Source organism: Girardinichthys multiradiatus, chromosome 10 (assembly GCF_021462225.1).
Source record: "Girardinichthys multiradiatus isolate DD_20200921_A chromosome 10, DD_fGirMul_XY1, whole genome shotgun sequence".
Classification (NCBI taxonomy): domain Eukaryota; kingdom Metazoa; phylum Chordata; class Actinopteri; order Cyprinodontiformes; family Goodeidae; genus Girardinichthys; species Girardinichthys multiradiatus.
In genome coordinates this window covers 12,261,412-12,275,933 of record NC_061803.1, presented here as the reverse complement: position 1 = coordinate 12,275,933, position 14,522 = coordinate 12,261,412, and the positions used below count along the sequence as shown (strand labels likewise).

Here is a 14,522-nt window from a genome sequence, read left to right as displayed (position 1 = left end):
AAAAGTTGTTTTGCTTTGCTGCCTTTTGCATGTGGGTGTCCTGTGTGGTGAAATCCTACAAAATGTGTCTGGAGATGTCTTCTTCTGATGCTTCCCAATGCAGACTCCCCCTGCTGATCACCATTCGGCGCTTGGCTTGAGTGGTGCAAGCGTCCTATGGTCGGTCATCTTGACTTTATCTGTGCTGTCTTGTGTATCTTGTGATCCTTCAAATGTTGGAGAGGAGGCAATATTTGGAAAGCAAACGAACAAGGCAGCCCTACACTGTCGCACAGTGCCTTGTAAAAGTACTCGCTCACATATTGTCACGTTAAAGCCACAAAGTAATGCTTCATTATGAAGATGAAGGAAAATAATTTTCTATTTGTCTGCAACCCCCTTTACTCTGATATCTCTAAATAAAATCCAATGCAACCATTTATCAGCAGAAACGTCACCTTGGAAAAAGGTGTAAATACTCAACCTGTGTGGTTTAATCCTACCATCAATCCAGCTGTTTTGTGAAGACCTCAGAGGTTTGTTAGAAAACATTAGTGAACAAGCAGAATAATGAAATCCAAGGATTACAGAAGACAAGTCAGGGAGAAAGTTACTTGTCAGCTAAGGAAAGCATTAATTGGACATGCAGCCAGGAGGCTCATTCTGCAGAAATCTATAGCTCAGGTGAAAGATTATCTCAGCAGAGCAGCTGTTAGTTGCACATTTCACAAATCTGGTCTTTATGGAAGAGTGACAAGAAAGCCATACGAGGGACAGATTTTCCTCACAAGTAAGTTTGGAAACTCACGTGGAAGAAGGTGCTCTGGTCAGATAAGATCAAAATTAAACTTTTTAGCATACATGCAAACACTGTGGTGAAAACTGTCCATCTGAACATGACATCCCCTCTAAAATATGGTGGTGGCAGCATCATTCTGTGGGGATGGTTTTTTTCAGAGAGGGGAAACTTGGTCAGAACTAAAGGAAGGATTGATAGAGCTAAATAAAGAAAAAAAACTATTAGAGGGACAGATTTGAGAGGGCAGAGTTCCAACAGAACAGCATTAAACGTACAGCCAGAGCTTCAATGGAATTGTTTAGATCAAATAATCATCTGTTAGAATGGCCCAGTCAAAGTTCAGACTTATATCCAATTAAGAATCTATGACAAGACTTTAAAACTGCGGTTCATTCCAAGTAACTTTGAGCTATTTTCCAGAGAAGAATTGGCAAAAGCTAACATTTCTAGATTTGTGAAGTAGGTAGAGAGATTCCACTAAAATCTTGCAGCTAATCTTGCAATGAAAACACTGCACACTAATTGTTTAATTTGCCAAATGTTTAAAAACCATTAATTGTTTTCCTTTCAGTTCACTAATATGTTGGTCTGTAACATAAAATCCCCCCAAAAAACATTGACGATTGTGGTTGTAGCATGACAAATGTTAAAAAGTTTATGAATACTAAAAAGTGATATGACTACTTTAGCAAGGCACTGCAGATAGAAAACAGATGGCTATTTTTAAATCCAAGATGAAGCTAAATAAGATGTTTTTGTTATGATCAAATCAGCTCTTCTGTCCCTGGTTGTGGAATGAAAACTTTTCGTTTTTCACATTTTTCCTCTTTGGATGCTGCATGGCCAGGCCAAGTTAAAAACTAGCATATCAGCCAAGAGCAAGGAGCATGGGTCGTCGCTTGATACTGTTTGCTGCTGTAAATGCCCCTTATCTCTAATCTCTCTTGTAGTGAAATCCTAAACCCTCTGTTACAACCCTCCCCCTCAACCACCTCCCCTCCCCCAACCCCCCTCTCCCATTTCTTGTTTGAAGGTAAGAAACACAAGATAAGAGTTTTGAAAACTGTGTTTGTGTAGGCAACAAAACAAGTTGAAAGGAAGCAGGGTTGAGCGCTTCAGACATGGAGGAAACTGGTCGGAACCCTTAAAGGAAATCAATGATTTACAGTAACGTAGCTCATCAGTCAGTCCTGGCGGCGGTTTGAGTCTGACCATCACTCTCTCCTTCTAGATCTGCAGGGGTCTTCGCTCAGACAGGAAATGGATTTATGAAGTTTACTTTGCTCTCAGATTTCTCTTTAATCCCCTAGATAGCAGTGAATGTATTAAGATGTGAATGGGTTTTTGCAGAGTGTAGCAACCTGTTCAACTAAGGGAAAATTGCACCATAGGCCCATTAAATGCGTGTTATTCTATGAAAACATTTAGCATTACTTGGTCACAAAGGCAGTTCTAGTAGGGTTTGATAGATACAAAAATTGTAGATCCGGATTTCAATAGAAGCTAAAAACTAGGTGAATGTTGTCAACTTAAATGAAACTTTTTAACCTGATTTTTTTTTTTCCCCTCCCTTCTTCATCCTCTGTATTTTCACAGCATGCAAAAGTTTACTCAACAAGAAGTCGGATTCTGCCAAGGTAAGCTTGTCCTTAATACCCGACTGCCCTCTTCCTTTCTGTCTCTTCCCTTCTCTCTCTGTTCCACCTACTTCCACTACAACTCTCTTTTGGATTCCATGTTTAGCTGGCACTGAGTCCAAAGGAAAGCTAAGATAAAAAATACGAAACAATGATTGCTCACATGAACATCAATATCACACAAATTAGTGATGTTTATGCCAAGAGAGAAAACAAGAACCAAGGTGTGGCATTTATGTTTCAGGCCATAGATATGTTGAATGACATTAATAGTTAGTAATAAATAAAAAGTATTTTAAAGCAAACATGAGGTTCTTGAATAGAGTTCTTACAGAGACTCATTAAAAACTGTGAAATTAGTGCCAATTAGGTTTGAAACGAGACTACTTTAGCATTGTTAGCAGCTAACGGTTAGCTAGTCATGATATTCTTCCAGTGCTTACGTATTGTTTGTATCTTTGATTTTACCGTCAGTGTTTCTTTTTTCTACAGTGTTTCCTACGTGATGCCAAACAAATGATTAAATAAATGGTGTAGGCTTGTTTGTTGCTAGCCAGGCAACACCTGTATTAGCCAACGAGTCTCAAACATGGATTGTCTGGTTTAAAGCACTTCATATTCCAGGGCGTATATTAAGCGCTTAGATTTATTTCGACATGGGAAGTCACTTGCTTATAGCAACTGGTAATTATAACTTGGTAATTATTTAGCTCCTAACTTTGGTTGAAAATTTTAGAAATGTATTTCCAAGTTTTAAAATGGTAATTTATTATTTCCTCGTGGAATTTATTGACCCCATTCCTTGTTTATTTCTCGGTTTCTGTCATGTTTTTACACCCTAAAATTCCAGTATTCCCACCCACAAGCTTGTAAATTTCATAGTTTTGCTCTTTTTTTTCCACAGGTGTTCTTTCAATGTTTTCGTTCTTTTGCCTTAAGCCGGCTTTAGTTAGCTCCCTTTCCGAGCAGTGTCCCATCAATTTCAGCTCTCCTCCTCCTGCTGCCCTTACTGTCTATATTTTTTATTTTTTTTTGCCCCAGGGGTTTTCTCTGTGTAGTTAAGTGGCACAAGCATGGAGAGTTAGTGAGGCAGTAAAAAGGATGATCTAGAGGCCATTCTGTGACACTCACCCCTCTCATTTATCCTGTTAGCTCTCAACAACCCTGGAGCCCAGACGAACATTAGCCCCCATTCTCGAAAAAGGCGTTTTAAATTTAAATGCATCTGTGTGTATGTTTGTGTAGCTTTTGTGTTTCACTTTAAGTGTTTACGTTCTCGTCTCAGCCTTCTACCAACAACAGTAAGAACAGTATAGTGAGCGCCATCAATGCCCTGAAAGACACCAACATGGCAGCCAACGCCCAGATGGTACAGTAGGCCGCCGCAGTCCCAGTTCCCACCTCCACCTCCGAGTTGTTGCATAGTTGCCCGATTTTTATTTTTCCCCCTCATCCTCCATCATCATGCTTGTCATCCTTCATCAACATTCCAGGAGATGTTGCTTTGTATCATCCCAGCCGTGCCAACTGGAAGCCATAAAATCTCCCCAAGGTGCACAAGTGTTACTGAGATCAATAAACATTAAAGACCATTGGAAATCCTTCAGATCCATTAGTTTAAATCTCAGGCAGCACATGTGCACCCATTTAGTTTTACACACAATAAATTAAAATATCATTGAAGAGTTAGTTTACTTCACTATTTCATTTTAAGAAGTGAAACCTATTTATTTAATCGGATATTTTAATTGTTTATTACAATTTAATTTTGATGATTATGGCTTATAGTAAGTTAAACCACAAATTTAGCTTATCGGAAAATTAAAGCATTACACAAAAACAAAAAAGGTAATTGCAAAAGATGTTTGTCTGTTTAGAGTGCTTTATCCAAGCATCATATTGGAAAGTTGAGTGACAAGAAAAACTCATGTGACCTTATTAATTGTTAAGAGAAGCTGAGAGATACCAGAGCTAGCAGTGCAGTTGAGTGTACGGCCGATATTAAAGCAGCGCAGTAGTTTAGTGTTTTGTAAAAGTGGCTTAATTCAAGTATTGAGTCCAAATACTGTACAGTACGCAGGCATTCGTTTTAGTAGGCCCACATTTCTATATTAAAACGCCTTTTTGTATAGGTCTAATCTAGTTTTTTTCTGATGAACAGAATTTTGGGTTTTCTTTAGCTTAAGCTATTATCTTTAACAGAAACAAACATTTGAAATACATTTTTTTTATTTGTATAATAAACAAGTTTCACTTTTTGAATTGAATTAATGAAATAAATTATCATATCAATTATATTTTACTTTACTGAGTTGCATCTGTATGTAAAGCATGGGCTTGTTGGTTGGACTATATCTGTGTTGGACTATACCGCTCACATCATGCAGCTAGCAGTTGAAATATCAAACATTGTTCAGTTTTATGCTCCAACTCTTGTTTTTATATTCATATCTTATGTATAATTTTTAACATCCCAATCCTAGCTAGATATGCTTTTGTCCTTTTTCCATTTCAACCATCTAATCTAACATCTTTCCTTTTGCTTCAAACTTTTTAACCTATCCATTTGTTTTTCCTCACTTTAACCTGTTTAACTTTATTAACATTCTTACTGACATCCTGGTTATACTGCCTTAATCATGCTGGTGTAGCATGCAGTGAATGCTGTGTTGTAGTGGTGTGGTTGGATTAGCTAGTTTGCTTGGAAGGTGCTTCACAACTGGTGTAACAGGTCCCCAATCCAAATTATAATCTTATTATCTTCATCTTTGTTGTGATTATGAATATATTATTTAATATTAATACTTTAATGTTTTATTAAATAATATTCCGGTCTGTTAAGGGTCGTCCTGTGAATACCAGCCCAATAAGGCGGTGGTATTAGGACAAAATCAAAAAGAGTGAGCCAAGCTCTGGCATTATTGAACAGCAAAACTCTTAAAATACAATAATTTATTAACAAAACTAAGTCAAACATATTTCAATCAACAAACTCTTTACTATGCTAAACAATCCAACTAAACTACCAAGCAGAATTAAAGATTAAAGAAGACTAATGGGCTATGTACAATATAAACAAGTTGATTAAAGATGATTGAAATCATGACCGAAAGAGTGATGCAACATTACCATACAATGTTTATGTTTGAGAACCAAGGATTATCTTGAAGAATCTGGAAATGGAGTTAAGTTAGTCTTGGAACTAACTTGGACAATAATCAGCATACCTTTAAACAACCATTCACAATGCAAGATCAGATAAAATATTATTTTAATAAAACTATTTTAAAGAATGATTTGCTGAATAAAACCAATTTTCTTGATGACCAATTCACAATGGTGTTTAATTAGCTGCCTTTATTTATTTGTTAAAATAATATTTAAAGAAATATTATTAAGGAAATAGTCAAATAATATTTAAGGAAATATTATTTTGAATAAGTAAATGATTTTAGCAGGCAAGAACGTGTTCTTAGCTTAAAGCTTATCATCAGAATCAAACACATACCTTTAAAATACCATTAATAAAAGGGTTAAAATGCATAAGTGTGGACGGCGCTTTGTGGCCGATCTTCTGTGTTTGAAATCACCCATTAAATAAAGTTTGTCTTAACTTTAAAAAAACACAAACACAGAACACACAAACTGAGCACATGTGCTGAGCAGATAATCTGCTAGCTGTAAGATAGCTGAGTTTCAACATAAACAAAACCAAACGTCATAAAACGAAAAATGTTTAGATTATTTCATTCTAAACTACTTCTCTCTGCCCAAAACACAACGTCTTACATGAACCGTGCTGAGGAAAATTTGTCCGGGCGACAAAGTTGAATAAAGCTTCCACAGTGAACAAAGGGTTAACTCCAGCTAACCTCCGTAGCTGTGGGGTGGGGCGGCTCATTCTGCCAGCCGGGCAAACTGCATGTTACTGCTGTAACCACAGGGATGCGTTCCGTTGTCCTTCCTTCAGAATCAGAAAAGCTTTATTGCCAAGTACGTTTTTGGACATACAAGGAATTTGTTTTGGCGTAGTCGGTGCAATGCAATACAAATTAAACAGTATAAACATATCTACAATATAATATAAATATATGTGCACAGTTTTAAGTGAATGAGAGTAAATATAGAGCATTATTGGATGTCAGAGCAATACAACAGTGCAGTTGATCATTGTGCAAGTATGGCAGTGCAAGTAAAGCAGGAGTCCAAGCTGAGTGTTAATGTAATGCATAGAGTTGCAGGTTACAGGTGTCCTGTCAGCAAAAAAGGGGGGGGTGTGGGGGAAAGGGAGAGTGTCAGGGTGGTTTCCGGGCTTTGTTAACAAGGCTGGTGGCAGATGGGAAAAAACTGTTCTTGTGGCGTGAGGTTTTGGTCCGGATGGACCGCAGCCTCCTGCCAGAAGGGAGAGTCTCAAAGAGTCTGTGACCGGGGTGGGAGGGATCAGCCAGAATCTTCCCTGCCCGCTTCAGGGTCCTGGAGGTGTACAGTTCCTGGAACGACAGTAGACTGCAGCCAATCACCTTCTCAGCAGACCGAATGACACGCTGCAGCCTGCCCTTATCCTTGGCTGAAGCAGCGGCGTACCAGATGGTGATGGAGGAGGTGAGGATGGACTCAATGATGGCTGTGTAGAAGTGCACCATCATAGTCTTTGGCAGGTTGAATTTCTTCAGCTGCCGCAGGAAGAACATCCTCTGCTGGGCTTTCTTGATGAGGGAGCTGATGTTTGGCTCCCACTTGAGATCCTGGGAGATGATGGTTCCCAGGAAGCAGAAAGATTCCACAGTGTCAATTGTGGAGTCACAGAGGGTGATGGGGGCAGGTGGGGCTGGGTTCTGCCTGAAGTCCACAACCATCTCCACTGTCTTTAGAGCGTTGAGCTCAAGGTTGTTCTGGCTGCACCAGTCCAACAGATGGTCCACCTCCCATCTGTACGAGGACTCGTCACCATCAGAGATGAGTCCGATCAGGGTGGTGTCGTCCGCAAACTTCAGAAGCTTGACAGACTGGTGACTGGAGGTGCAGCTGTTGGTGTACAGGGAGAAGAGCAGAGGAGAGAGAACACAGCCTTGGGGGGAACCGGTGCTGATGGTCAGGGAGTCAGAGACGTGCTTCCCCAGCCTCACGCGCTGCTTCCTGTCAGACAGGAAGTCAGTGATCCACCTGCAGGTGGAGTCGGGCACACTCAGCTGGGAGAGCTTCTCCTGTAGCAGAGCTAGGACGATGGTGTTGAAGGCAGAGCTGAAATCTACAAACTGGATCCTGGCGTAGGTTCCTGTGGAGTCCAGGTGCCGGAGGATGAAGTGAAGGGCTAAGTTGACTGCATCATCTACAGACCTGTTGGCTCTGTAGGCAAACTGCAGAGGGTCCAGGAGGGGGTCGGTGATGTAATTTAGGTGTGAGAGCACAAGGCGCTCAAAGGACTTCATCACCACAGAGGTCAGGGCGACGGGTCTGAAGTCATTAAGCCCTGTGGTCCTTGGCTTCTTGGGAACAGGGACGATGGTGGAGGACTTGAAGCAGGCTGGCACATGACATGTCTCCAGTGAGGTGTTAAAAATGTCTGTGAAGACTGGAGACAGCTGATCAGTGCAGTGCTTCAGGCTGGCTGGTGAGACAGAATCCGGTCCAGCAGCTTTCCGGGGGTTCTGTCTCCTGAAGAGTTTGTTGACGTCCCTCTCCTGGATGGAAAGAGCCGTTCCCGGCGTGGGTAGGGGGATGGTGGGGGGGGACTTCAGGGTGGGGGTTGGAGGTGCCAAGGCCCCTCTTGAGGTTGGGGAGGTGGATTGTGGCTGCAGGTGTTGGGGGGCGTCGTGGGGGATGGTTGCAGGACTGTCCCTTTGTCTTTCAAAGCAGCAGTAGAACTCGTTCAGGTCGTTGGCGAGGCGTCGGTCGTTGATGGAGTGGGGGGCTTTCGGCTTGTAGTTGGTGATTTGCCTGAGCCCTTTCCAGACAGACGCAGAGTCGTTGGCTGAGAACTGGTTTTGGAGCTTCTCAGAGTACAGTCGTTTGGCCTCTTTCACTGCCTTGCCAAACTTGTACTTCGCCTCTCTGTATATGTCTTTGTCCCCACTCCTGAAGGCCTCTTCTTTATCCAGTCTTAACCTTCTGAGTTTGGCTGTGAACCAGGGTTTGTCGTTTTTGTAACTCACCCTGGTGCATGATGGTACACAGCTGTCCTCACAGAAGCTGATGTAGGAAGTCAAAGCCTCTGTGTACTCGTCCAGACTGTTGGTAGTAGTCCTGAACACATCCCAGTCTGTACAGCCTAAACACGCCTGGAGATTCTCCACTGCCTCACTGCTCCACTTCCTTGTCGTCCTCACAACAGGTTTGCAGAGCTTTAGTTTCTGCCTGTATGCAGGAATCAGGTGGACCATGATGTGGTCGGATTGGCCCAGTGCAGCACGTGGGACGGCATGATAAGCGTCTCTGATGGTGGTGTAACAGTGATCCAGAATGTTGTCCTCTCTGGTCGGACATTTTATAAACTGTCTATATTTGGGGAGTTCGTGGGTGAGATTACCTTTGTTAAAGTCACCAGCGACGATAACTAAGGAGTCCGGGTTGGTCCGCTCCACACTCAGTATCAGACCGGGAAAACAGCTCCACTCGGCGTTGTAGAGACAGGGTCTCTGCTGGGAACTCTCTGGAGCACAGTTTGGTTCTGTAGACCTCAGAGAGAAAAGTCAAGCAACGCTTGTACCTTAATTACCCCTGTTCATGAATGAATACCGGATACACAAACAGCAAAACAGCAATTCTTTCCTACTTAACTTAGTGCATATGATCGCGTGATCGTATGACACTCTTGGATCCAGTTTGAAGAGTTATGTCGGTTTGCCAGCAAAGAGACATTAGCGCGCTGTCGCTCCGTCCAGTTCCTCTGGAGACCTGCGTGGAAGAAGTCAGTTTGTTGCAAAGCGGGGTTTTTATTCGGATGTCCGCTGTTACTCTTGTTCCTGGCTATGCTGGAAGTAGGTTAATGCGATTTATTTTGAAAGTTCCAGAAAAGTTCTTCCTGGCCTTTAATGTTGTAACACATGGCTGGGGTCCCAACATCTTAGAACATTTACCTTTCAAATGTGTTAAGGTTTGTAGCTTAAAATAGTTAGATTTATTTTCATGTCTAAAGTCAATAAATATATTTAATAGAAGAAAGAAAAAAGCTTGAAAAAATTGATGCTCTGCACAACGCAGCAGAGCACCAAACAGTGGCGATGTTGGGTGCGTATCGCCTCATCATCATTGTGCATAACACAATGGTGAGGCAAGAGGAAAAAGTAGTGATAGCAAAGTCTTCAGCTTGAGTTTGGATCAAGGTGATGTTAGTGTTTTTGGAGGAGGCCTAACAAATCAGAACCCTACCCAGGGATTTATAAGTGGCCTATGGAAAGCTGGAAATACTGTAATTCAGCACAGTGGTGAATAAACACTTGAGACAAAAACTGTAATTAAAAAAATTAAATTCTGGCAGCATTCTGATTGGTATCACAATCTATCCTCTGGTTCTGATAGCAGTGTTGGTTGTTTACGTGCACCTATGCCACCAATATTCTTTATATTTATGAGCTGTGCAGTGGTTGTGTAAAACATAACAGTGAATGGAAGCAGCTAAAAGTCTCTTTTTTTTAAAGCATCATCAGTCTTGTTTTTCATTTGAGCGTTTATCTGCACTACAGTAATGTTACAATCAAACCATTATTTTGAAGGAAGTCTTATACACCGTCTGTCTACAAATGTTCCTCTAATATCAAGTTGTTTGACCGTAAAACATCTGTTCAGGCTAATGTTACACATGTGATTGTTGAAACAGAGGATAATTTTCAGATATACTGTTAGAAATCAGCTGAAGTCAAACACCCACAACTTCTTTTAGCTCAGGCATGGTGCAGCTAATTATTGTGGGTTAACACCCATTAGCAAAAGTTGGACAGTGGTGTTATCAATCAATTTAATATTGTGATTCATAGTTTTCAGCAAGTGTTTTGTACTGAACATGGAATCCATGGTAAAATGACATTTTATTACCTGAGAAACTTCTCAGGTCATCGTAAAGCACTGGAGGTCGCCTGGATGGCATGGCTGCTGACTCTGTTCAAGCTTTCTGTCATTTGCTTGATATGAACTGTGTTGTGCCGTAGTCCCTGAGTCTTGGTTTGGTCCTTCCCTGGAAGCCAAGATGCCACTTGTTTTATAATCCTGGGAAGAAAGTCTGTTTTGGGTTTACTTACACAATGCAAGTCGCCTTTTCCTGTGTAAAGGATCTTTCAGCATCCTTTTCTCTGTTGGAAATAAGCTGCCACACATCTATGCAGCATATTTCTGTAAGAAAAGTTATTCCCATCAAGGGAATTATCTCTTTTCTGGCATGGTGGTCATCCTTCCTATTTTGGTAGAAGTGTCCCTTTTTTCTGTCAGAAAAGTGTTTTGAATTTCCTCATCTGCTTTGGAAAATGATAGAAAAGCAGATACTTATTTTAATTTTATTTTTTATAAGTATTTTACTTATTTTGGTTTCAATATTTTTGGGCTTTCTGAATCAAGAAAATAGGATGTTTGTCTTTTGAGAAAAGTCCTTCCTTTTAGAGGACCAAGAGCAACAATGTCGTAAACTTATAGCTCTCCTTAAGTTAATTCTCTGAGAAGGTAAACTTTGTTCATTTGTCTTAACATTTGAAATCTTTTGTGATTATTATCAGACAGGAAAAGATTAGAACCTCTTTCACAGAACATAAATCTGCGAAGATGAACCGGGTCTGAGGTCCCTCCAGCCATAAATAATAACAAGAGATGGCAATATCAGTGCAGTGCAGAACAACAAGGACGTGAATGATGTCTCCTCATAACATTCTTTTCAAACAATCATGGCGGACAAACTGTAGCAAAGCGGAGCAATCCTGTTGCTGGCTGAGCAAATGCTTCAAATTTAAATGATAGAACTTGTGAGCCACAAGTCATCACTACATCGTTGCCTGGAGCCGCGAAGCCGGCTTGCCCTTACACCAGTCAGCTGAGGTGAGTCTGTGACTACCTCGATTGGTGAGTGAGGGTGTAACAGAGGCGTGCCGACTTCTACCCCCCAGGCCGCATCGCTTTTTTGTGAAAGAGGCTTTCAGTTCTGCAAAATAAAAAAAATCACATCAATTGGCAGTGTATTAAAATATCCATTAAATTCCCCGGCATAAATCCTCTCATACTCTGTCCTCCATTAAAAGTAAACATGCCCCATAGACTCAGACTGTGGAGTTGTTGCAGAGGTAAAATAGTTGGGGCCGGTTCATACCCAGTTGAGACGCACCGTTTCAAGACAGAGATGTGTTAGACTGACTGTTCTGTTCTGTTCTGCAGGAGTCTCAGAGCACAGTGGTGCACAACCCTCCCGATGGAGTCAAGGTGAGGTTTTTGTCTTGTTGGGTCGGAATACCGCGCAGCCCTGGTTGAGTTGCTCTCAGATCTTGTCTGCGTAGGTTTCAGTATCTGTCTGTTCCTCTTCTCGCTCCTCAGGGATCAACAGAGAGCAACGCCACAAACGATGAGGAGGAAATGAAAGGTAGGAAAGGTACTCAAGTGTTTTATTCCCTTTTCCCTGTTTTCATTCACTGTCTCTTTCTTTCTCCCTTTTAGTGAAGTGTGTGTATTTGACTGTAGTGACCGGCAAGTGTGTTGCAGTCCTAAGTGTGCCTGTCGTATGTGTGTGTTTGTAATTATTGTGTGTTTGGCTACATCTAGCGGACAGTTCGGCGCTGAGTCAGAGCAGCGCCACTGAGGAGATGCCCCCACTTCTGCCCTCACCTCAAAGCTCACCTGCCAGTAAGTTTATCTTTGGCAAAGAGAAGCTATATGGTTGCCCATCCCTCCTGCAAGGACCTGACACCCACTCTCCCCCACTCCCACCTCGGCTTCTTGTAGTCACTGGCAATGACTTCTTACCTGTTTGAGCTCCGCTCACACTCTGATCCACCAAGCTTTACTTTTTTATAGGGTTCCCACAGGTTTTTATACGTTTGTTTTGCTGGACCCCACACAGAAAAATCTGGGATTCTGATTAAATATTTTTTTTTAAATTGATCCCAAGGGATTTTAAGAAAGCGTTTAGTTTATTGCAACTTGGATAATTTTTTAGTGCAATAACCTTTTTCTCTGTCGAACGGTTTAAGGAAACTTCAGCACCCTTTTCTTTGCACACAGGCATCTAAGTTAGCTTGAATAATTGATCAGTGTTAGCCAAAAGGCATTGTTTAATTTTTTTGTTTTTGTTTAGAAATTTGTATTTGAGAGTCTCCTTAGAACTTATTCTTGACTAGCTGGTCAAATAAAATATGAAGTCACATTTAGTTTGGTTGACTTTAATAAATGTTTTTATTTATTTAAAAACAATATGGACATACTCCATTGGACAAAACTAAAGGAGTAAATGATTTGGAATACACGCAAATACATTTCAGGAAAATAGAATATCATCAATTTATTAATTTCAGTAATAAATAAAAAAATGAACTCGTATAAGTTTATTACTCAGAATGCTGAATATCTAGTGTTGATTTATTCATTCTTATTCTAATTTTGAGGGTTATGGCTTTTATAGTTCATGAATGATTTCAGTTCCTCAGAAAATTTAGATTTAGAAAAGACCACTAAAAATGAATTAATAAAGCAGAAAAGTTGGTCTCCTGAAAAATATGCCCATGTATTGTACAGCATATTCACTCAGTACCTGGTCAGGGCTCCTTTGCATGAATTACTGCATCAATGCAGTGTGGCATGGAGATGATCGGCCTGTGGCTCACCCAAGGTGTTAGACTCGGGTTGCTTTAATAGCAGCCTTCAGCCTGTTGCTGGCTCTAATGTCTAAACTTCCTGGTAGACGGCTGCTCTGATTTTGGACTTGATGAACCACAGTGAACCAACACCAGCAGATGATCACTGCGCATTGAAGCTGAAGCTACTTGGATTCTGTGCCTCGCCTCTCTTCCTCCAGACTTTTGGACCTTGATTTGCATATGAAATGCAACATTTACTTTTATCTCAAAAGAGGACTTTGAACCCCTGAGCAACAGTCCGGTTCTTTTTCTCTTTAGCTCAGATAAGACCTTACTGATGCTCTCCCTGGTTCATCATCGGCTTGACACAAGCAATGTGGCGATTATAGCCCAAGTCCTGGATACATCTGTGTGGTGATTTTGTTTGAATCTCTGACAAGCCGCACGCAGTCCACATCTTGTGAATCGAAACTCAGGAATGGGTTTTTGCTTCACATTTCTTTCAAGGCTTTTTGTGGCTTCTAGATGTAAAAACAGTTATGTAGTGCAGCGAAAGAAGGATGTTCGATTAGCTTGGGATTTATCCATCATATTAGACAAGTAAACATTCCTTGGGGATAGCTTTGTGGTGTTGTTATTAGACTCTTTAGTTTAGACACAAAGTAAACTCCAAGTTGTAATAAACTGTATGTTTATCTGACAGGGTTCCATTTTTAGAATGCTTTTTAATTTTTGTCATTTTACTTTGCATTAAAGCATCGGTTTAATTGAAAGTTTGTGCTTACTACCTAAGAGCAGCACTACCTTCACTAATGATTTAAAAGAAAGTATTATAACAACTTTAAGATCACAACTCCCTCTGGAAAAGTCCAGAAATGTTGTAAATCCCTGACTATAGCCACTGTGGGAACCTTGAAATGCGTGTGTGTGTGTTTCTTGGTTGACCACTGCATTTATCCTCCCGTGCTTCTCACGTGATGGCTCCAGCCAGTGGAGGCCTAGCTTACCTTGCAGCTGAGTGTCCTAAACCGGCCCCCTGAACTGGCGGTCCACTGCCCATCTGACTCTCCTGAAACCCTGCACAGGAGAGCATCATGTTTCTCTTTGTGTTCACACAATTTCCCATCTATTGTCATTTACATGTTTTCTCTGTTAGTATTCTAAAATTCTTACTCTTTCCTCCTCTGTGAAATCTCTACATTTTTCTTTATTTCTCTTCTTTCTGCTGTTGAAAGACACTCAGATGTTTTCCTTGCTATTCCCTCCTCTTGATTTCTGTTTTCCATTTCTGCCTTACTGTAATATGCTGACTCCCTTTAGGCATAACATACGCTAATAACAAAC

General features: G+C 41.0%; 1 protein-coding gene across 22 annotated transcripts in view; it reads left to right on the top strand.

Moving 5' to 3' along the window:
* The window catches only part of LOC124875180 (calcium/calmodulin-dependent protein kinase type II subunit gamma), a 72,392-nt gene that overhangs the window by 47,273 nt on the left and 10,597 nt on the right, over positions 1-14,522 (top strand). For 4 of the 22 annotated variants that reach the window (XM_047377139.1, XM_047377136.1, XM_047377158.1 and 1 more), the window contains 5 exons: positions 2,375-2,415; positions 3,701-3,784; positions 11,767-11,811; positions 11,923-11,977; positions 12,148-12,228. In XM_047377139.1, coding sequence (XP_047233095.1) covers positions 2,375-2,415; positions 3,701-3,784; positions 11,767-11,811; positions 11,923-11,977; positions 12,148-12,228 — 306 coding nt within the window. Of the gene's footprint in view, positions 1-2,374; positions 2,416-3,700; positions 3,785-11,766; positions 11,812-11,922; positions 11,978-12,042; positions 12,049-12,147; positions 12,229-14,522 lie in introns of all 22 variants that reach the window. The other 18 variants (XM_047377143.1, XM_047377153.1, XM_047377152.1 and 15 more) reach the window with 9 other exon arrangements.